The sequence below is a fragment of the Phaethon lepturus genome, unplaced genomic scaffold (assembly GCF_000687285.1).
Source record: "Phaethon lepturus isolate BGI_N335 unplaced genomic scaffold, ASM68728v1 scaffold15484, whole genome shotgun sequence".
NCBI classification, from domain to species: Eukaryota; Metazoa; Chordata; class Aves; order Phaethontiformes; family Phaethontidae; genus Phaethon; species Phaethon lepturus.
Window position 1 is genome coordinate 33,928 of NW_010532758.1, and position 24,892 is coordinate 58,819.

General features: G+C 37.9%; 1 protein-coding gene across 1 annotated transcript in view; it reads right to left on the reverse strand.

The window, feature by feature from the left end:
• Positions 1 to 24,892, reverse strand: part of CCDC6 (coiled-coil domain containing 6) — a 47,557-nt gene that overhangs the window by 14,016 nt on the left and 8,649 nt on the right. The window contains exons 2-7 of the mRNA XM_010284953.1: positions 19,794 to 19,887; positions 19,594 to 19,717; positions 16,940 to 17,089; positions 8,299 to 8,427; positions 3,160 to 3,263; positions 1,282 to 1,442 (exon numbers count right to left, since the gene is read on the reverse strand). Of these exons, the coding sequence (XP_010283255.1) occupies positions 1,282 to 1,442; positions 3,160 to 3,263; positions 8,299 to 8,427; positions 16,940 to 17,089; positions 19,594 to 19,717; positions 19,794 to 19,887 (762 nt within the window). The remainder of the gene's footprint in view (positions 1 to 1,281; positions 1,443 to 3,159; positions 3,264 to 8,298; positions 8,428 to 16,939; positions 17,090 to 19,593; positions 19,718 to 19,793; positions 19,888 to 24,892) is intronic.

Genomic DNA, 24,892 nt, shown 5'->3' on the forward strand with positions numbered 1-24,892 from the left:
ACCTAGATCTCATTTTCAATGAGAATTGGGTTTGAAACGCTTCTGAATTTTTACTCTAAGTCACAATAATTCAAAAAGAAACCACTTAAAAATAATAGAGAATACTTGAAATTAATTAGGCTAGGTTTGTACAAAGAGTGCTTTAAATCTAAAGCCTTGCTCTTGTTCTGAAGTTCAGTAAGTGAAGGCTGCAGTGCAGAACTGGCAAGTACAAAGATTAGCAGTCCTTATCTGCTGTTAACTGACACAAATTATTAATACCACAAACTTGCGCGCAAGGCCTCTGCACAAGAGCACTCTCCCATCAGCTCTGTCGTTAAGGAAGGCTGCTGCCTCTGGCAAGCTATTTCTCTAGAGGGCTCTTGAAGTATTCCTGTTGGCCTGTCAGGACCAGCACACCAGAGGGGGAGAATATTGCCTGTTTCCCACTCGCCCGAGTTTTCTGTCCATATGGTTAAGTACCTACTTACCTATCAGTAGAAACATAAAGCTACTGACTAGGAACCGCGTTATCAAAAAAGGCAGCACTGACGAACCTCAGATGGAAATTTTAGATTTAGCACACAGGAATGAAGGATTGGCACTGCAAAGATCGCAGGAAGGGGCAAGAAGTAAGCAGCTCAGCGCCGTAGCCCCTTCTCTCGAAAGGCAGGGCAAGAAACAGGCTTTCCACTTCTGGTCAAGGGTCTGTGAGAGTTTTCACAATAGAAACACACAGACTTCTACACAACTGTTTATTCTGTCTGCCTTCAAAGCAATTTTACATAGGTAAGAACAAAATAAGATTACTTGTTCTGCCATATTGTGAAGTCAAATAGCTGCCTGAACACTTAGTCTGACACAGCTACAAACAATTAAAGGCAGCTGCAACCTTTAACAAGTGAAATTCTTATATACAACTGAACTTTATTTTGCTTCACTGTTAATGGAGTAATTCTTAATTTATAACAAGACTCCTACAAAGTAGGCCAGAAGTATGTTTTGAAGAATCTAAATGTTGAAATACTGCTAAGTCTCTGAAAAAAAGAAAAAAGAGAGAAATATTTTTTCTAGCCCAAATATATTCAAGAAATACTCACTGATTCTTCCAGACACCCTCCTAGTAAAGCTAAAAACCCCCAAAATGCATCAACAAGCAATAATATGGAAATTATGAAAATGTTTTAATCCAAACCTGCCCCACTTTTTCCACTTCTACCTTAAATTCAAACTCATGAAACTATATCTAAAAGTCTTACATTACACAACCTCTAAAAGATTTAAAACAAGTTGTTTACTCACGCTGTAGCTGTGCAGCCCTCAGTTGTTTCTTTAACCTCTCCACTTCATTCTTCAAAAATCTGATATGTCTCATCATATTTTCTGGAGAATCTATCTCCATTGATATGTCTCTGGGTGACGGTGGAGCAGATACTGGCTGGTCTAATTTCTCCTGCAAAATTCTGTATAAAAATAGTTCAAACTTTACCTTCAATTCAAATGAAAATAAAACCCCTTAAAACCTCCAGAAAGCCACCGCAAGGATTCTAGCAGGTATAAAAGATTTATTTTAACTACTGTTTTTGGGGAGAGAATTTTCTGAGGGTTTGTAATACTTTCTTTTCTAACTCAATAAAAGGTAAAATCTGTTGTCCAAGCACAGATGGATTTTCTAATATATTCAGACATTGACACTCCCAAATATTTTTGCATACAGTTCAGGAAAACAAATTCTGGACTATATATAGTTACCTCAGTTTTATATTCAAACACTACTTATTCCACAAAATCATTTCTAAGCAAATTCATTTAATCTCTTATGAGTTTTTACATTTATGTTCTTAGAGGAAGAACACATATTCAAGATGAAAAGATGAGTAAAATATGTCTATGGTGAAACACAAGCTTTTCTGTGTTTCACCACTACCAAAAGAGAAACTTTCAGGCATTTTCTGAAGCATAGTCAAATAGTCTCCCCCTGTCCCTTTTTTTTTAATCTCCAATCAGAAAAGTATTCCATATAGTCAAGGTTTCAAATACCTCAAATAACTGATTGTGAAGTCAGGAGTAGTGAACTTCTCTAATAATGAAATAAGCATATGGTAGATACTAAATGTTCTAAATCATGATTTTTGGAGCATTTTTCAGCCTGAAAGCATTAAACTGTTCTTCACTAGAAACATGTGGATTGGCCAGATCCAACTCTGCCCTGAAAAGTAGGGACAGCATTATGAAAGCACAGCTCTTTGCACAGCCTAGTATTCACACGTACTATACAAAGGGATACTACTGCGTGGTCTGACTCCACCATAGCTCCTTGTAAGAAGGCACACGGTCTGAGATAAATTAAACCAGAAATGGTTTGGCTTGAAAAAGGCTTTAAAACGAAGGTGCACAAAAATCCTACCAAAGGACCATCCCGCTATGGATTTACCACTGCTGTATCTCACATGTAGCTCTTCAGAGCACCTTCCACACGCAGGGCTCTGTAAAATAAAACTACAGAACCTGCAGTCCACCTAGGATCAGGTGTTTTCTGAGGCCCCAGTCAAGATTCAGAGTGTGACACTAACATAACTGTCCTTAAACATGCAGAAGAAAATACAGTACTAATCACCTCTTCTCCCCTACTCCCCCCCAAAACAGAGTTCTTATAATATGATATTAAAGAGAGGGTCACTAATACATATTTTTCATTATAGCTTTCCCATCAATACAAAGTACCACTGTCTTAACGTCTATTGAAGAAGCAGTGGGAAGTCTCAATGACATGAGTGCACACCACTAAGAAAAAGCTGAAGTTTTCTTCAAGCAGATAGGGAAAAAACAAGAGCTTCTCATATAACAAATACACTAAAATACTACATTATTTTCTCTGGGCCATGAATATGAAGCTGACCCCAAACCAGAAACTTTAAAAAGAGTCTATCAGCAGTTGCAAAAATTCAACAAATACCTTAGAGCTTTCCCAGGTCATTTCTTATACTATTTAGTTTCATCAACTTTAAGCAATCAAGGATGTGGCATCATGTAAACAAGGTGCTTTACAACTGCTTTAACTTCCAGGTTTTCATAGATTAAATAACTCTTATGGGACAGAGATGAACATACTTAATCCAGAACATTATGTATTAAATGATACATCTCCCACGGTAACAAACACACTGCGACAAGACAAACCGTTTTTCTGCTTCAAGTTTATCCATCCTCTTCCAGAGACGATTCACTAGTGCTTCTTGTTCTTGTTCCAAAGTATTTTCAAGGTCAATCTTCTCACGTCTTAGCTGGAAAGGAAAAACAATCAACGAAAATGATGGAAATGTATTTGTTGCAAGGAAATGCCATCAGGAAAGGTCATCGCTATAAGAACACCATTTTACGTGATGCTGTACAACAGCAAGAAGGTGAAGAAGAGACAAAAATCAGGCACAACACACTGGTCACACAGCCAGTGAAAAATCAAGAGATTCAGGAGTTGCACAGTTGTCATCTCCTTAACGGAATTTTTTATCACAAAACTTGTGGTCTCTGGCCAGTAAGGAAGAGCTTGAAATCTGGACACATGGTCACTGATGACATGACAGGCCTATTCAAAGACATCTCCTATTCCACACGTCTCTGAAGTTCAAACTCAATTTACTGTCCACTACACCAGCATCTATTCTTTTAAAAAATTATAAACTTTTTTAGTGAAAGAATCACAGTTAAGTAAGTCAGAAAAAAAGCCATGTTTGCCTTGTGTTAAAGAAAGGAGCAACATAACAAAAATTGTAAAGAAAAAATTATGTGAACTGCCTTAAGTGTTACTGTATCAACTCCTACTAGCAGAAACAAATGTATTTCTATCTTAGCAAAGGCTTTATAAAAGTAAACATTTAATTTGGCATTATTCCCACTCACCTGCTATGTGAACAAACATTCTTGATTCTACTATAAGCTAATAAAAACAGATACAATATAGAACCACACACGAATAAATCTATTACTAGTATTTTAGTACAAATACAATGCAAGTATTAATAAGAATACAGTAGAATACTAAGAGGCACAGGCTGATCTTATTCAGTAACACGGGCAGCTGAACTCCAGAAGTTAGCAATAACTAAACGTATGGGAATAGATCAACACCTTTACAGGTGGAAAATAGCATGGAGGTATTTTTCCCAGCCAAGCCTTAGTTAACACTCGCCACTTTCCTGATGGGCAAAAAAATCCCACATTACAAAATGGAAAGACTGAAAACAGATTAAAGTGATATCCTCACGTTTACTGTGTCACTGGGTGAAGTGCTATTACAGCATCTAAATCTGTAAGAGCTCTGTGCCAACCACTAAATTAGTACTGAGACACCCAAACAAAATTTAAACTTACACACTTCAGGTAATACTGCAAGTTTAACGAATGTACAACTTTCTTCTTTAAAGCTTAGAGGAATTAGTTACTCTAAGTAAAAATAGACATATATTGATGAGTAATAGGGAATATCATTAGAAAAAGAAACACTGCTTAGTAAATCTTGCCATGTCTGAGATGTACATTAACATCTGAGGGAACTTGCACTTCAGTAAAAGAGAAGCCAAGAGCAACATGCGTCAGCTTTAAACGAGGGATGAGAACCTGGATCCTGACCTACACTTCGCTGCCCACACCAGCAGGCGCCTGACAGCATTCAGAGGGAAAAAAGTACACAAAATGTCCTGGGAATCTGCACATTGTGTTGCTACATTACCAACACACAGACCTTCACTACATTACAAAGCTGTCTATATAAACACATAACAAAAAAGGTTTGACTGCAGGTCACTACTTCTGCAGCAATAGTTTTTGCATCACTTCAGTGCAGCATGGTTTAGATGCACCTGCTCTGACAGAGTCTTTTACATTATGTTATTGACCTAGCACCAAACCTACAAAAAACATACTGGTGAAAATAGACCTATTTAATTTGATGGTAGGAAGAGCAGCACACTGGAATTTGAAGACGGAGTGAATTACTTATAACCTTGGATTTGAAAAATCTAAGATTACATTTAGTATTCTAGCAAACCATCACCAAGGCAGCAGAGTCCATTAACTAGAACTCTGCATGTAGGTGAGCATGCACAACGGCAAAGTCAAATCATTAGCAACAATATACAAATGAGCCCTGTGTTGTGCCCTGAAGGCTGACAGAAATGCTCTGAACAAACAGCAAAGAAACTGGGTTGTGAAAAAGAGATCTAAACCTCCACATTTCCAGCAATATGCCAATTATCTTCCTTTACTGATCTTGAATGTTGTCCCAGTTCCTCCCAGTGTCAGGGTATTAAAACTTTGAGAATGAACACCTTGAATTGAACCTATAGGAGAAGTGACTGCAGCACCCTGACAAGAGCTGTAAATTCAGAGAATAGGTATATTTGTTTTGTACTAGGCAGTTTCAGGTGAACTTTGAAATGTAGTTTAACTCTAGTCAATGAATTTGTTAGGAACATGATAACATTCTGAACTAAAATAAGCAGGATGGGATTGTATCTCAAGACCAAACCAGTGGCTCTGTCAATACTAGTGCCACTCTATTACGGGTTCAAAGTTACATTCCAATCAAACATCATTTAATTTTTACCAGCACAACAGGGAAACAAAGAAGTATTGCTTGCTTTTTTGGACTTTAATCTTCCCTTCAGAGGAAGGGAAAAATCCCTTTTAACCTTCCTCACCATCCAGTTGTGTTCCTTCTCGTTTCCCTCTTTCACATATACACTTACTTTACTTCAAATGCAGCTAGAATATCCATCGTCTGTGTATTCCAGGATTACTGCTTCTTCAGTCTTCCTGACCACTTACTAACAAGCACAACTGTTCCCTCCTGAAATGGAGATCTTCCAAATCAATGAAAGTTGAATATGATCTCTGCCTAAGCCTACTATCTCAAATTTCACTTCTCTGCTTCTCGTCTGCCCCTCCCCCTATGTATCTTTAATTCTTTGCTGTTCTCCAAGAATATCTTTCCAGAATATCTTTACACATTTCATGTGCTTCTCCTTTCAAAAAAGCAGACATAGGAGATTATTATTAGCAATTTAGTTTTTATTTCTCATCTCCTAACTGCATCGCTTCTAGTTACCCACTTTACTGTATGAAATAGAAAAGCAATTAAAAAGAGTAACAGCAAGACTGCACAAACTTGGCCTCTCTAGGACAAAACTGACAGCTATTTATTTCCTATCAAACCACTGAACTATAACACAGATCATTATTGCTCATTTTAACTGAGACATTCAGTTAACAAAAATAGTCACATGTTGCAAATTTCTTCACCACTAGCCTTCAGAGAAGAATGTTCTGCCACTTCAAGCTGACTTAAGAAAATTAAGTCAGGTCACACTTGAACCCTAAGATACAACTTAATTTTTTACTTAGGAATAACATTCTACGCAACCATCACTGCTACAAACGGGCTACCCACCAATCACGGGTGGCATAAGTAGCTCAGATGAGAAAAAGCAAAGGAGGAAGGACAGAAAGCATAGATAATTCATGTTCCATATTTTAAAAATAATAGTTTAGTGAACATATGTTGTAACTATCTGCCCATTGGTTACAGCGATAGATCTAGTAATGCAGCCTTAGATTATGTTCAAAGCGTTGCCAAAGAACTCCTTCCAAGCCCTGTTTAACAGGTCTCCCAAAGGTTATGTTGAAGCTCGTGACAATCTCTCTTCCTTAATTCCCTATGTGAACAATAAAGGCAACACTGCTCTGCTCACAACTTTTGGTTGCATCTTGCTGGGAAAAGCACATGCCCCAAAGGCTGTTGCTTCAGCTGGGTAGTTGGCACAATAAATTGTTTTGTTTTTTTTTTTAAATTTGTTTAAGAGAAGAAAGCATGCTGAAGTTCACAGTAACTTGAGATTCACTATACCTTACTGTAAGAGAAAACAAAGGTATATATTGCATTACATATAAATATGCATGTAATTTCTGAGTAAGACTGACAGCCAAATTTAACATCTTCATAAACAAAGTAAGTTTTTAAGGTCAGACATTTGAGAGAAAAACCCGGTATCACCAAAATATCAGCAATATACCTTTTGACCAATCTATTGCTGATATTCAAATGCAGCAACAAGTTTCAAATTTTATGATTTCATGAGTGTGTCTGCCCAGAACAATGATAAAAAAATAAGTATCACTAAAACGTCAGCTGTGGCTCACGCTAACATTTGAAAGACTAAACCGTTTTAATATGTATGCTTTCCGTTTTGATTAAGTGGCCACCACCACCACCTTGTGGCTAACAGAGTTATTTCAAGCTCATGCTAATTTCCGTGCTGGCTAAGGATTTGCTGGCAACTACATCTTCCTATCCTCCTATTTTTCAACTTGCTCCATAGATCTCTCCATATAAATGTTAGCATAAGAATCAAGAAAACCCATTTCAACATTAAGATAGCTATTATTTTATCCACAATGATGACTGAGATAAGAGTCATACAAAACTGGTAGAAATTGAGATTACCAGCAACAAAAAAGTTCCACATCTGATGAGAACAGCAAAAAAATTCACAGAAATAATGTACTATATTTACAGCACCCAAATTATTGGACTTCCACAAGCCAGAAAAACTGAAGTTCTTGAACAAGCCTGTATGTTTCATCAGTTTGCCAGTCAAACGGACTCCTCCTAACACCACTGAGACGCTTTGATGCACATGCCTAAAATTAGACATAAGAACAGTCCCAATGTCTAAACTTCCAATGGAAACATGACCAAAACAAGTGGTGTTTTATCTCCGTAATCTTCATTGCTGTCTAGGGAGACAGGGAGTTAGACCCAGTCAAATCTCAAATCTTTAAGTATACACACAGCTGACATCTCACAGTTCGAGTCCTGTACCATCCAAGCTGTCACAGAAAGGTGACCTAGAGCAGTTAGACCACATACATACTGTTTACCGTTGTGCTTAACCGCTATCAGAAGTGACAGTCTTTCTCACTATCACCGTAAGAATGGAAGCTGATGAACAGCAACAAGAAGTATTACTTACAAAAAAGTTGTTTACAAAAAACTCACAGCTGTCCAGCAGACATGAAGGCCTGCAGTAAGGCTACTAAAAGTTACAATGGCCATGAAAAAAAAAATAATGAAAGTTTCTCATAATAAATTATGTTAATGATTTACTGCTTTGAAAGTCAAACTGACTTTTCTATATTCTTGATATTGCCCAGTTTCTTACCTACTTTAAAATTAAGTCAAATCTACTACAAAAGTAGGGGTTTTTTTCCCCCCAGAATCCCTTGTTTTGCAGTCATATAATCCTGAAAGTAAGGAGTTACCTGCTCCAGGGTGAGCTGCTTCGAAATTGTATCATTTTCCAGTTTTTTAATCTTCTTCATCAGTTTGTTCACTTGAAATTCCTGTTCCTGCTCCAAATGCTGCTCCAGTTCAGCTTTCTCATGCTGCAGCTAAATATTTAGGAGACATGGAAGTATTTTAAACACACAAGTAAAAGCATCAAACATTATGCACTATTTATATGTTTATTCACACATACTTATTCTTACTGGACGTTATATTCTGTACTGATAATTCTTCTCAAAAGACTTCAAGATGCACAACCCACCCAACAGCCCTTCAAAAAGCAACATTTTATACCGTGTTCCATTTACAAAGCAGATGGAAGTAAAGTACATTTCCAAATATTTAATAAAGTCAAATCGAAATAGATACATTATATATATACACACACGTTATATATATATACATACATAATATATAGCATATAAAATAATTACAGACATTTCAAAAGTCAAAAATCTATCATAATCTAAACGCATCATCTCAAGAGCACCCAAACCATAAAATGCAGATCTTAGCACTTCCTTCTCCCAGGCAGCCAGAAGTTTAAAATAATGACTGAAGTCATACTACTGAAACTGCTATGCAACAAGACAGTAAAAAAAACCCCAAACACCTCATTTCTATTCCTATGCTAGCAAGAATCAAAATATTTTGATGCCATAAAAATACTGGTTTCAAATCAATGTTATAAATTTTCTTAACACTCAAGGGAAAAATGTTTTTCAGTTAATATTTCCAATGAAAAAAAAAAATCTTTACTCTCAAAGCTCTCAAGCAGATGGCAACAAAAAAACCGCTACGTTTTAGCATAAATTATGGCTTGGAGTAGAGTCACTTTTAACATTAAAGTAAAAAACACAATGGAATCCCTCTGAGACGTGAATCCAAATCTTCCTGTAGATAAAACAGTGTGACTGGCACCATAGGATGAACATGTGAATTTGACTTAGGGAAAATCAAATGTCATCAAAAGACAATGGTGTAATTGCACTGTGCTCTAGCAATCCACTGAAAATTGCAGGCACTTTTTTCCACCCACTTATTTTTCTGCGCCAGTTCTTCTGGCTATCGCACAGCAATACATAAGATCACAGTGTTTAAATGTGTGAGGAAAATCTGAGGAAATGGAGACACACCTCACAATCATGGACACAAGTTGAGGTTGCTGGATATTCACAGTGAAGAAATATACTTTGATTTTAAAATAAGCTGAAATTGCTAGTTCATTAATTCAGTTCTTTTTACTGGTATTTAGAGACAAAATGGTCTATGAAGTGCAGCCTGGCAGAGAGGTCAGAGCAGAAAGGCTTGTGTGGAAAGAGCATTAGGCAGACAGTAACTACTTGTTAATGCATGTGTGGGAGAAGTTTGCAGTTTAAAAGTATATTCAGGGCTTATTGAATTTGAGATTTTATTTTTCACAAATTAAACACCTGAATAGTAATTTTAAAATAAATTTATTCATTTCACTTGCTAAATTACAGTATTTTTTCCAAAACCCCTGACACCCATGGAAATTTCCATGCACTTGAAGAGAACTAGACTCCAACTTGATAATCACTGAGACTATCATGGCAGCTCTTAATCAAATGGTTAGGAAATTTTGTTAAACTGCCTAATTGGAAATAAAGCCATCTCATTTCTTGTATCAGAATATGCAGAGCTGCTAAGTGAGATTTTCATTAGAAGAAAAATTTGTATTCACACTTTTAAATTAAAATTCTGTTTCTGTTGTTTGATAATCAAAAATGTGAACGTTTCTTACTTCAGTATTTGAGTCAAGCTTGGTTGGAAAAAACACAGGTTTAATATGAAAAGGACATTATTTAGTTTTACAACTCCGTAAGCGCCTCTCCCTTCCTTCCCCACCCCTACACCGCAGCTAGAGTTGAAGACTGAAGACAGCCAAAGAGCCCAAGGAGGAGACAGTGTGCAGATTACCACCCAGCTCAAGGTACTTGCTGCACTTTCATCAATCTTCAGTTTGCTTCATTGAAGAAGCTGGACACTTTTTTTTTTAACCTAACTAAAAATTGAGACCAAAGCCAGTTGCTGTAATCAGCTTATATGTAGTTAGCAAATTAAACTGCGTGAAAAGGCGCACAGCCAGAATCTCTTACTCAGCCTAAAGCCAGATGCTGCTAACAGAAAGCCTGTGGCTGGGGACTGCCAGCACTTGCAGGCGGTCCCGTGAGCCAGGCAGATCACACAGTCGTATGAAGGCACCTCAAACCAACTTCACAACAAATATCGTTTCTTGCTCATGTGCTTTATGCAAATGCAATTACCGTATTATTTAAAGCAAATTGAGCTGCAATAGCACAATCTTGCCTGTCAAACAATTCCTTTTTAAGGATTCCTGGAATTTCCATCACATGGGAACTGATGAGGCTTACTTGTTAGATCTGTAGCTGCGGTGTAGGACCTACTAAACCCTACCTTGGGAGCGTGAACATACCGCAGCCAAAGGACCATCCCAGCTGATCAGAAAGCTATTAAGTGAAGCCGGGAGAGATCTATTACAGGAATATCTTCTATTCTAATTTTAACAGAAATACAAGTAGGAAGTTACGTATCTGGAATAAGAAGAAGAAACCCAAAACCACTTTCCTTTTTGTTGCTAAAAGGCATTATAACATGAAATCCCTCTTGGACATCCTGATGAACCTGCTTCATTGTCCTACTCCCCTTGACCCTTTCAGCTTCATTATTCAAAGTGGGAGAAAAATACTAATAACACATGCCAAAACACATATTAATGGTGTCTGTCACTCAGAATTGGCTAAGATAATTTTTCCCTTTTATTGGCTTTGATCACAAAACCAAACCAAAACAAACAAAAACCAGTTAATACTGAAACCCTAACACTGAAAAAGAGAATTGCTAACAATGAGAAAATATCCACTGGTAAAACACTGGTGGACAGTGTTTATTTTTACTTAGTATAGTAAGAGAGTATTTTAAAACTGTTTTAAATTATATGCAATTATAGAATCATAGAGTCATTTAGGTTGGAAAAGACCTTTAAGATCAAGTCCAACACCCTAACCCTAACACTGCAACAACTGTTTACAGATACACCTACAGCTGCCAGCTAAAGAGAAGGAAAAAATGTTTTAGAACATGTCACCTTGATGACAATGTCTACAGACCTTAAATTGCATGTGAAAACTGTAGGAGAGATACCGGGGGCATTTTCAGCTACGCCAGATCAAAGATAGGCTGGTGCAAGAGAGTCAGCTAACACTTTAAAGTGAGAATGGGGCTATCAAACACCTGAACACATGCACTCTTTCTGCTGCTAAGTTTTCTAAGTCCTACACAACTACAGTAACATCCTCCTCTCTACAGAAATAAGTTTTCTGATACAATATAGGACCACGTTTACCTTACTTCCTTACGGTACTGGCTTATTCTGGGACAACAGAAAGTGTTTATGAAATAATGGAGCTAATGGATGAAGTTCCCCCTCTAAAAAACATCCCTCATTTATCCCCCAGACTATGACCTTGTACATGGTACTGAACAGTCTATTTTTACAACTCCAGCCCTCAAAAGTTGTCCAATTCCTTCTTTGCTGCGTCCTGAAAGTCCTATTTATTAACAAATTTGTATCAGCAGTTTGCCTCCTCTTTATATCCAGATGTTCAGCAAATAAATAATAGATGAGCTGTCTGTGTTTATTCCGCACAATCACATTTGCATACTTGAGCTGACGCATCGTATTTTGGAGAGCAGGAAGGGTAACAGCTTATGTTTACAGACTTACAATTTTTGAAAGAATTGTCAAGAACCAGATTTGCATGAGAAACAGTTCTGCAGAGCCTCCCAATTACTTAATCTGCCAGACAACATGTTATGCTATTATCTTGGTATGCTGTAACATTTTACTTTCAAGGACAGATACTTGGACCAATATGCACTTCCAAAAATATAAGGGTATTGAAAAAAATCTGTATGATTTTGAAAGGGACTGTTGAATACTTGACTTTGTAAGTCCAAACAACATTAAAAATTAATTACTCTTTTGAGCAGCCTTGTTTCACAAAAGAGAAATTTTCAAGATTTACTACTTTACATTTCAAAACAGTAACTCAACAACTCCTTGTTCACAGCTGCAAGAACAGATCCTGCATCAAAACACTGCTAATGATACTCTGCAAAATACTGTTCTATAATGACTAGGGATCGAGAACTCTATAAAAATATTGTTCCAAACTTTCCAGAGACTTAGCCAGGTAGACAAAAATATAACGGCGTAAGTACATGGGAAAATATAGTGAATGTATATAAGGCTTATAAGAACTTTATCAGGAATGTATGCGATGAAAAGCTTTTGTTTACTCCAAAATCTTTTTTAAGATGCACATGCTCCTTCACCTCTGCAGCATTCAGCCTAGAAAATTAAAAACTATGCTAAACAAAGGAAATTTAACTAGTAGAAGCGTACACTTCTGCATTGGGCTTCTATGGGCAGTAAAAGCTAAAGCCAGACAGTTATAAACAGGTATTATCAAGCAAGGGTATTGCACCAGAAAGCCTGGCAACAGGAAGACAGTATTATTCCAGTGAAAACACCTTCATTTATGTGCTACTTTGTATGTTTAGAATCAGTCTGGCTTATAGTAAAATGTTTCAACATTCATTTCTTACAATATTGAAAACCTGATGTAACTCTGTGTTTCATAATAGTAATGCACATCATGCTGAACTGGGAAATTCTCGTTACGCTGTTAGTGAGGAGCAGTGCAGCTCGTGCTCTGGCAGACAGCTTTCCCATTTACAACATTTTAACATTCTGGGAGCTCATTCCAGATGCCACTCTGAATGTGATGCATAAGCCCCTACAACTGTGACAAACAAAGGTTTGACAAAGCAAAAAAAAAAAAAAAAAAAAATCACACAGGCACTATGAAAACAGTCACTCTGATAGGTGGCTTTCAAGAGAATAATACTGCAATAATTTTGACACAGCCACAGACCAGCAAATACTTGCAAAATGAAGAGACTACAAATCCTATGCAGTTTACCAGAAGTACATCCCTCCCCCTGTTCCAAAAGGCAAAGTCTTAGACAAAACAGATTAATATGCTTTTTTTCCCCTTTAGTCATACGAAAAGCAGGAAGCCATTGAATGCACAATGTCTGACAGCATGAATTTTGAAAGTCTAGTTCCAGGTCAGACCAGTGTTGCCTGGCAATCACAGATATTAAAAGTTTAACCCCAAATAGCAAAGAACAGTGGGGCAATCAATTACTGCTCACACTTCCACTGGAGACTACTGTATTTCTGGTTAAGTCATCATCCAAAGTCTGCAGCGAATTTAGCTAGAATTCTCTCCGGAGCAAAGGTACCAAAAAGGGAAGGGGGCATTTATCAATTCATTATTAGCCTTATAACTGTCTCATCAGTCTTGCATCCTGTAATAAAGACAGAATTGCTACATTCTAGTAGGTAATGGTAAGTACTGGCACTTGCAAATCTCAGGAAATTAAAAAAAGTAAATTGCAATTATCTTAACTTTTTGTGTCTGAAAAAGTCAGGAATTTAGCACTACACCTGTGTAACAGGAAAAGTATCCCGAACTAGAAAAGATACTGTAATAAATACTAAGTTGACCATGCGATGCATGCTAACACCACCCTCTCTTCCACAAAACGAGTTTATTTGTAAGTCAGGAGTGTCTCTTTCCAGACTTTTTATCTGTCAGTCTACATGGGTATAATTTCCACGATTCATAACTGAAGAATCAAATTCCAAACAACAGATAAGCTTTCAGAAAACAAAAATCAATGTCAATAGTATTTTCCATTCTTTGTTACTGAAGAAAACTCCCTGCAACTCACCAGTATTCAAATATCAATGTACTAAACCCATGATCACTATAGAGACAGAAAATTCTTTTTGTGGAAGCACACTGTGATATTCAAATTTTTCTTAATTCTACAGGTAAGCTCTTTAGGCGAAGGGACCATTTCCTTTGCATAACTTAGAAGCTGCTGAGCTAGCTACTAGTGTTTAGGAGAATATATTAATATGCATTTTTTGCATTTCACAGCAAGTTTATTACATCAAAGACATAATCAAGCCATGAAGTGAGAACTGAATAATAGTTTTAATATTAAACTGTTTGCTTTAAAACAACCAAGACATCCACTTGTACCACAAGTCTCGAGCCACGGTAAAGGTATGAAAAGTCATCCAGACGTATGGACTACAAAACCTGCTGAACAAGGCAAATTCCTGACACACTTTAAAATGTGCTTTGCACTAGAGCTCTGATATATCCCTTATCATCATCTCCTCTGTGCACTGCAGTTAACAGGTGAACCTGTTAGCAAGACATTTCATGCCACTCACCCTTCACAGGCACAATCCCTACCAACATCGCTAGGATGCTGATAGCTGTTCTCTTTTTCAGGTAAGCTGGGTTAATATTTATAATGATGCTGAGGGAAATTACACAGCTTTAGACTAACAATTTGGAACACAGGTGCATTTAAGAATTGCCATCTTTTAAAATCTTCTGGTTGACATGACCACATTTATCAAACACTAAAGGAGGCCTACAGGAAGGCCACATGAAATGCGGTGTAAGGCTGTAGGCTGATGCTGTTTAATAATAGCAAGCAGTGGTCAGAATTTTACCTACATATTATTGTAGTTCTGGCTATGTAGTTACTTTCAGCAGAAACTTGCAGCTTGGCTACTGAAAGCTGGGTGATATTCACATGAAGATGCTGAATCCAAGATTAAGGATTTTCTCCAGATGCCACATAAAAAGCGAGAATAACTTCACCAGTTCTATGTCTGCATTCTGTTTCAGATATATGTGCTTCTCTGAATCTTTCTCTCACTAGTGAGAATGAAGTTACACCCTTCCAGTGGAAAACCAGCATAATGTCCTTGCATTATTTCATACATTACAACAAGGCACTCTCTTGGTCATTTTGAGAACAGTAGATTGTTACCTTTTTCCTTAATTTGGGGCAACAGCCAAAGGATACTTTCTGAAAGTCCACAGCAGAAAATAATAAAAATTAGTTGTAGTTTTAGGTTGACAAAAACCTTATATTTCTGTTTCTAATCTGCAAACCTATTTTGCATAATATTCGTAATTTAAGAACTGTTAAAGATACCGCTTTAAAGCGATCTCAGTTGAATTCCAGAAAAAAGGCTAGGCATGTTTTAATCAATTACTAGATACAGCCATTTAGTTACTGCAAAAATTGTGCAGTACAAATTTATGTGCAAGATCATTATTTGAGTTCAAAACCCTTCAGCCACATCAAGTGTAACCCGTGCTTTTACTTTTAAAGTAAGTTTTACTTTGTTCTACACAATGTATAGTACAGCCCCAGGTAACCTGGTTTTGTAACAGATTTCTACATAGCCCTTTCAATTAAACAACATTGCTCAACATACCATTTCTCCCTTTAGTGGAAAGCTTTTTCTATAGTGATATCTACATCTTACTTCAATTAGAAAAGAACACTCGATACCCCTGTTTTACTGCCATCTGCTTCTCTATTTTTCATAAAACTGTATGACTTCAAAAGCAAACATACGTCTTATTCAGAAACATCCTTGACAGTCCTCAAGAATACAAAGGGGAAATAGTAGTACCAGATTGAGGATGTTTTATCTCAATACTTAACTTACTAGGTGATAAACAGACAGTGTCATAGTAGTCCCAGTTTTCAGTAATAAAATGTCAGATGGGATTAGCTCTAATGTTGTTTCCAGTGTATTTCCTAACTGCAGGGCTAAACATGCCTTATGTCTGCAGCTGCAGAACATAAGAAATGCTTACAACATACAAATTACGTTCTTTAAAATGGACTAGTTTTTCCACGACAAAACTTGTAAGTAATGGCATGAAAAAAGCTATAGTGGATCACACCAAACATTCACTTAACTTAGTACTGTCTCCTAGAGAGGCCAAAAGCAGGTATTTAGGCAAGTCTGTCAGATCACCGCAAACATGTACAACACTTCCAACAAATACTTACCCACTTTCCAAAAACTAGTGACTTGGGTAGAAAAGAAGTTTCACTGCCATAAATTGTCTCAGCATCTTCAACTTTTTACTATATAGTAACTATAAGTGTTACTTTTAGTAAGTTACTTATGTTACTTACACTATAAGTGTTTTAATTCAAGAGAAGCAACTGTTCTGTTGGAAGTATAGATAAACTTACAGATAAAGTCTCCTTCAACCATTGCTGCATATTCCTGTATATAAAGTTCAGTGTTTCAGGACTCCTGTTAAGTATCAAGTACTGCAACAAAAAGTGTCTGTCTCACTAACATTTTAAATTAACCAGCAACTCTCTTCTGTAAGACTGTTAACATTTACTTTAAGCTACATCCATTTCTTTGCACCTCTGTACAAACTTCCAGGTTCTCAACACTGAGTTTGCAGATGCAAACTTTAAAGCAACATATTAAAAAACACTCACTACACTTCTTGTACTTCACTTTTATCAAATGTCAGCTTTACAACAGCTACAACCTGACCACATCCCTCTGACTGCAGTCACACTAACAAAGAAGTTCAATCACCAGTTGGTCCTGAGGCTCCTGGGAGAAACATCAGTGAAGGCACCAATTACCTGCATCAGTTTTCTTGAGAGCTCATTAGTCAGAAATTCTTCTTCCTTTTCATAGTTTACTGCAAGCGTTTCTTTTTCTTTCTGCAGAGCTTGAATCTTCTTAAACAGAGTATTACTGATGAATTCCTCTTCTTGCTCTGCCCTTGCTTGCTGTGAAGTAGAGACATAGTTTTAATAAAAGAGGGAGCAAGTTTCCGCATTAAAAGCTGCAATTATTCAATTTCCCTTTAAATGCCCCCCATGCCTTTTTAGCCTTGCTCATCATCCTGCAGAACAGTAGGATGGATCTAAGTGCTGTTACCGTCCCCTTTTCTAACATGATAGCACCTTTCGTCCTTTTTTGTTCCCCATCTTTCAGCTTGGGAAACTACACTGGTGCTTTAAAGTGGCTTTCCCCTCAACAAATGCATGAACTCCCCAACCTTTTAAACTTTATAAAAGCATTACTTATTCACAGATACCTACCTCTACCTACTCCATTTCTAAAAAGAAACTCCTCTCTAAACGTTCTCCGTTACGAGCTGAAGCACAGCTCTGAGATTGCTGCATTCAGTACCACGCCTTCTTTCCAGATCCCTTAAGACTGCAGCCCTGCTTTCTAGGAGTCAAGTAATGCATTTATTCTTTCACCCAGATATGTCTTGCTTCGGAGCTGTAGGCAGCACAGCTCTTCTCACGAGGATTTCTACCCAACCACCAGTGCAGGAAAACATACTTACATTAGTTCTCAGAACTGTTACTTCACTACATGCAACATCAACTTCAGAAAATGCCACGTGGTGGCTTTACCCTGAGGATTACCAAATTTCACAAGAAGAGAGCTACTCAGGAAATCTTCCCCATGAAGAATCACTAGAGAAGACAATTTCCATGTCAGGAATTTCCTACAGGACCTAGGCACTGCTCCACAGAAAGTCAGCCTGTGAGCTCGCTCCCTCGCATTCCCTACAGTTTGGATGTTTGTATGGTTGGGGTTTTTTTTATGTACATATTAGAAACTTGATAAACGGAACACAGAAGTTATCTTTTGGAAGTCTGTTCTAAAAGGCCACGAAAGGTATTTCATATAGGCAAATGAAAGATCACAGCTACGAACTGGTAGAGCCAAGTCTTAATGCCACAGTCCAGAGTCCAGAGTGACAGAGATACAGAATTCCCAAGCCACCACCTTCAACAAAAGAGACAATGCAGTGTTGAGGAGCGTTTTCATCCCCTGCAATACAATCCACATCACTTGAACTGCAGATTTGTGATTTTCCCTGATTTTAATAAAATGATATATGCTTATAGCTTATAACATGTAAAGATTCAGTAAGTTTTATTTCAGTAAAATTTGATAGAGGAAAATTTAAGAACTGAAACAGAAGCTTAACTGGAGTTTTACTGAATGCTTAGCTTCCATAATCTTCTGCCCAAAATGTGCCAAAATAACCATCTCTTTATACATATTGTACACTGGAAAATACTCGAAAGATTTCATTATGTCAGTGGTCTTTTAACTGGAATGGTATATTCCCTAGTAATCCAAGAGACAATTACTTAAACAGAGACAGCTTCCATGCTTACAAGAAAAGTTACTTAAAGAACATAAATGTCTTTAAAGTTCGTGGAACAACAGGACAATTGTAAATTTTCCCGATATTGCAAGTATCATAAAATCTAAACCAGTGGTTTGGAACCATCTCAGTTGAGTCCTCCTTCCATCAAGTCCTTCTCTTCACATCTTTATCTCTGCCTTCTTTTGTCTTCTCCCATCTCTATCACTTTCTTTTCTTGGCCCTTTCCTACTATCTGCCACCAGCTCCCTTCTCCCTGTTACCAGCAGAGCTGGCACAAACCCAACCTGAAGAAAAAAAAAAAAAGAAAAAAAAGAAAGAAAAAAAGAAAAAGAAAGGTCTGGTACAACTTATTAGTTTAGGAGCTTAGGTCCTGCACAGCACCCCCTCTCTAATGTTTGTGTATCTCAGGGGCAGAGAACCACTACTCCAGCGCATTCAGCATTGGTTATCACTATTTGTCACATCAAGACAAGGTAGAGTTGTCCAAGAGCTCTGAAGTAATGCTAAATTGTCAGCTCACATTTCAGAGGATTAAAACTCAAGGAATCTAACTGATCTCAATAACATCATCTATCACTTTCTAAATGTGGCTTTACTCAGAGCTACTAACAATCTTACATCTTCAGAGACATTTCAGAACAGAGTAAACAAGTCAAATTGCAAGGGTTCATTGTCCTCAAATCGTTAAAATGCATGCATGCTGTTCCAAAATCAACTCCTCCATTGCCTTCACTACACAGGATTTCTACTGGTGTCTGCTTTTCAGCGAAGATGATAGAAGACAGTAACAGATCAAGCTTACCTAAAATTAAATTAGAAAGTACTTGGTTCTAAAAAAGAAAGGAATCGGGGTGTTCCTACTTTGATTTCTGTTCATTTCTAACTCGCACAGACTTGTTATGCTCATGCTTTGCACCAATCAAAAGCTCCAAAATCGCATTATGACAGCACCGAGCCTGCACAACACTTCGTAGCCAGATCCTGGTGTTACATTAATGATGGGTGCTTAGGCCAATGTCAACACAGGCTGCCAAGACCCCAGCCCACCCCAGCCACACAGCAATGCCCCTCCTTTGTGCTTGCACAGGTGCTCACGCAGTCAGGCAGCAGGCCAGCGCACGCAGGAGAGGGCACCCAAAAACTAATCCTTTCCCTTCCTCCTCCCATTTTTCTTTCCTGGATCCGCTTCCCAAACTGGCGCACCACACCAGGCAGAGCGCTGGCACACAGAAACGAAGAATGAACAGCCACAATTCAGACCTCTGAACTGCTCTGCAACAACCCCCTCTGCCTACGGCGCGTCGGACACCGGCTTGCGTTCAACTGGCTCAAAGGCAAAGCTGAGTACGATTACATCTGCCTCCACTGCATAAGGAATACATTTCGCAGCTGAACAAACAACAGGAAGCCTATAAATCTAAGTATGAACTGTAAGTTCCAGATATCCATACATGATCTTTAATACAATGAACGTCCACTTAAATTACCCAAGGGTCAGCAATATCAACGCAAGCTTTATTAGTCAAAAAACATCGTACATTTATTAAGACTGGGTACAAATGCACGTGATGCATTATCATATTTCTTCTAAATCCACATACTTTCATTCTGAAATTTTCCCTTCATCTTGTCACTCAATACTTGGAGATAGTTCAATTATCTTAAGTTATAAAATTATTCATGTTTACCTTCAATATTGCCTAAAATCTTGAAATCTGTTACTCAGCCCACAATCAAACCGATGTTGTAACACTGTCATAAAAAATACCACTTCTAATACTATTTTCTGCACAGATTCTGCCACTGCAATATTCTTTCAAACGTGTTCATTGTGGTTCCATATGGATAATCTGCCTCTTTATTAATTATCTGCATTTGAAAAGAGGCTCTGATATGATCAGCAAAGGGGAAATAGAGTAGGGAAACCAGAGACAGTAGGTCTTCTATGAGGGTACAGATTTCTTGGTTTTTCTGTATTATCCATATCACATTTAACATGCAAAAACACTAACAGCAATTCACTCTGTTCTGTGTACCATATTACAAAACAAATTGCTAAGGCACTGAGTGACATAACATGATAACACCTGATCAGTCAATCTCTAGAAAACTGAAACAAGCAATCAACTTCCACCACAGGTTTTCTGCATAACCACAGTCACATGCACCTGTCTCCTGTGTCTCAAAACTCCATGTATAGCTAATTCGGAGCATTTCATGTATGCATCCACTAGGGAAAATCTGTAATTATTGTGGTTGAGACCATAAATAGCAAGGACTATCATGTTATTTCGCAAGAAATCAAGAACAAAGAGAGGGGTAAAAGCACCTCATGCACATAAACAAAAACTCTTATGTTTTCTAGGAAGAAAAATCCTATTCTTTCTATTGCAGTAGCATGTGAAATCCTGATCACTAGTAGAGGTGATGCATGAAGTGTTGTTAAAAACCTGTCCTTGTAAGCTTACAATCCAATGGGCTAATTTTAAAACAATTAAGAAACTTATTTCTCCTAAACTTATTATAGTAACTGAGTATCATATTAGGAAGTGTATCTCATTCGAAGTTATCTTTCCATGTGCTGCATATGCTAGCACAAACCGAAAAGTTTAGTGCCAAAATCATCTTCTGCTCTATTCCTGTAAACACACCTTTAGCAGACCAAGTTCATGATCACTGCTAGATCTCCCTCTGCCCTCTTGCTTCTCATACATGCAGCAGCTTCAGCTTACAGTGGGATGCTGTCTTTCTGTATCACTGGACCATACTCCAACCATACTGCTCTAGTGGCACTATTTCATGAAGCAGCAAAATCCAGTATTTCCAATCAGGCATCAACTTGAACACAGTCGAACAAAAAAAAAAAAAAAAACTTAAAAAAATCACAGCTCTCTATGCTCCCTTCTCCCCCGTTGGTTCTTCTAAAAGCTTCAAACACCTTCCTGATGCTGCACAGTAAGTAAGCACGTTCAATAATCACAACTAATACCTACTCCTTAGTCAATACCAGTACAACATTATTAGTGATCTGACATGAACAAGTTCTTGCATTTTAGTTTCAGCTCTCACTTCAGACACAATTTCAGTAACAAGTGTTTCACAAACTGCTCCAGTCACCTACATTCGACCACCTGAAACCCAGATGTCAGACATGCCTGGCTTCCATGCTTACGAAGCATCACCTGTCTCCAGTAGCATCCAGAGTAGAGGTGACAATAGATTTCAGGGGATCTTGTTGGAAACAGCCTACCAAGTACTGTTTTGATCTAATCCACTCTTGAGGGTCCCTCACCTTTAAGGCAAGAGCCACCATGACCTCTTTACCATTCATCCATCTTTTTATGGGGCAATTTCTGTTGACAGGACCTTATGGACAATATAAGCCTGCAGATGGAGCTGAAGAGTAGTTTAATCTGGTTGCTGTATACAAGAAACTCAATCTTTGCTACTGAATATAGACTGAAAGGTTGGGGCAGCTTCAGGAAGAGATGATCTCAGTTGCTGCACATGTTACACTGAACTAAAGCTGTCACTTCAGAAAACAGCCTTTCCCAAAGTCCTACTAAAAAACATGATGAGCTAAAAAGGGGGTGAAGTGCAGAAAGTCACAATGGCAGGATTTTAGAATATTCAGTTCTTGCATAATATAAAATCTAAGTTTCCCAGTTCCCCTGAATTACACACTCCTCCTCTAGCAGTAGTAACTCAAGTTACTGCTCTGGCCATACTTTCTGACACCAGTTCAAAATGGTACAGGAAACTACTGGTCTAGAAATGCAATAAATATTCCAGCGAGCTGATACCATCCCCTTACAGGAGGAACTTTTACACTGCAGCTCTCCCAGGCTGGAGCTATTTTTTCCTACAAACCTTCCAGCTGCACCTGAAACAGCCACACTGCATGCAATGTGTGTTTCAGACAAAGAGAAACATGAACCACCACAAACAACTTGCTCAGAAAAAAACAATTCTCAGGACCAGAAGTCAGTTGTAACTCAGAGACTCAAGGCTCACAGTACTGCCAACTATCACAACTGCACACTTCTATACGGAAGGGCTGAAGGACAAGGGAGTTCCACTGAAGCCCCAGGATGATGTGGGCGCAGCTTTCCCCCAAGTGAAGGTACTTTTTTCAGCTGAGTGGCCCATCTGCAGAGAAAAGAGAGTGGATGCTCTTGCGGTTAAAGTGGTAAGCTGGAATTCAAGTCCTGGTTCAATATGTAGCGTGATTTCCTGTTTAATCTACAGCAAACCCCAGGGTCACTTCCTCAGTTCTGACAGTACTTTTTACTTTTTCTTTCTTTCTTTTTTTTTTTTTTTTTTCCCCCTTTTCCCTTCTTTAAGATGCATTTTCAGGAGTAACAGAACTACACAAATAACAAAACCGTGCATTTTTATCTTTGTGTATGCAGTATCTCCTAGAAGCCCCATACTTTTGAAAACAAACAAGCAGTAATACCTTGGTATGTTTCCTTCAGAACTCCAAGCTGTTGGGCTTTTTTCTGTTGTTTTTTTAGAAAACACAAACTGGCAGATGAGGAGGAAGGAGGGTTTTTTCATTTGTTTAAAAAAAAAATAAATTAGACTTACCAGATCTTATTTCCAAAACACGTTAATGGAGAAAAAAAATCAGTATTGAACCTCAGCCTGGTAACTTCACCTATTCTAAATGTTACCTATAGTGTAACATTAAAATCACATGCAGAACTGCCTCAAAACACAGTTCCTATTACTTTTCAGCTGTTCAGTAGATGAGTTCTAGATGAGTTCTGCTCGAAGAGGAAAAAAAAATGATAACTGGTTTTTATTACAATAACAAAGGAATATCTGTATGATAAGCAATTATTTAAAGTGGACATGTCAAAACGCTTCTGTCACAACACTCCTAGCACTAACTCCAGTCACAGCAAGTTTTTCACTCAATGCCTACCAAGTGATCCAGCATATTGCCATATGAATCCGCAGTGGCCACAGACTGACTAGAGAAATAAACTGAGTCAAATGACACAAGACATACTTTTTCTCTCAAGTCAGTGATCGGATGTTTTCAGCTCAACATTACTCACGCAGCCTCTACGAAACCTTCTCTCAAAAATTCAGTTTCCTTCAAGACACGGGTGTATACATCTTGTGGTTTGGGAAGCCACACAAGGAACAGCACTTCAAAAGAGCCCTCAGAACTGAAAAGCTTCCTAAAAACAGAAGTTCAGTAGTATTCATACGTGAAAATAGTCTCTTCGCATCAGCAATGAAGTAAATTGATTGATGGTATGCAATTCCATTCCACTTCAGATCTGTAAACACTTAAAATAGCTGCTCTCTCTACATTTTGATGTTGACCTGCAAGAGTCTTGCACAACTGAAACCCACAAACGGTGAAAATTAAATAAGCAAGTTATGAGAACAGGCTCATTTCACAAACATCAATATTTATAAAATTAATGTATTTGGTTCATTACAAACAAGGTATAACAAGCTATATAAAATTAATAATTAATAAAGTAAATTCCTGAATTCATTTAAAATAATTTAAAATAATTTAAATGCCTTTCTTCAAGACAGATTAAAAAAATGAGAGTGTGCTCTCTTCAAGGGTTTTTATTATATTAAAATACTGGCATTAAATAGTAAAAAAGTAGCATGTGAAAAACCTGCTGTGACAAAGAAAATGTCAAGATGAGCTCTAAAAAAAAAAAAAAAAAAGCATCAACCTTCAGATAACTTTTACTTAGCAGTTTAACCATGACCGCACACTGTTATGCAAGTCTTAATGTAATTAAAGAGTATATGGTAATAAAGCACCACAAAGGAAAGGTGGCAGGGTTGTACAGGCAAGCATATTTAAACATTTCCTATTTTGAGCGCTCAACATTACAACCTTAACAATCTGACTATTCATTAGACATATGCTTTACAGCATTTATTTTTCAGTCGCTTAAACATCATCATGTAGAACAAGGTCCCAGACGGTTATCAGGGCTGGAGCCTCTGCTTCCAGCGCACAAGAGCTGTAACCCGAGCCAACAGAAGCTACAGGCCAAGGCAGGAATGACCTAGCAGGAAAATTAAATCTAGCCCACAGACCTTTCCAAATGGCTCTGTTTCACGAAGCCATTTCTCCATCTCATCACTGCACACGCACACGAAGAACACGCTTCCTGCACTTCCTGCATCTTCAGCAGCGGATTTGCAATGCATGTGTAAGATGAGTACAGCACACACAAGCAACAAGCCCAGCTCCCCTGAGTCTCCACGTTAACCGCATACAAGCAAAATATTTCTTAAAAATACACATATGTTAAATGTTCCTCAGAAAGACCGTAACGACCGCGGCCAGGAGGGCAGTACGGCTGGGACCATCTCACACAGCTCCCCTCTCAGCCCAGCAAAGGCA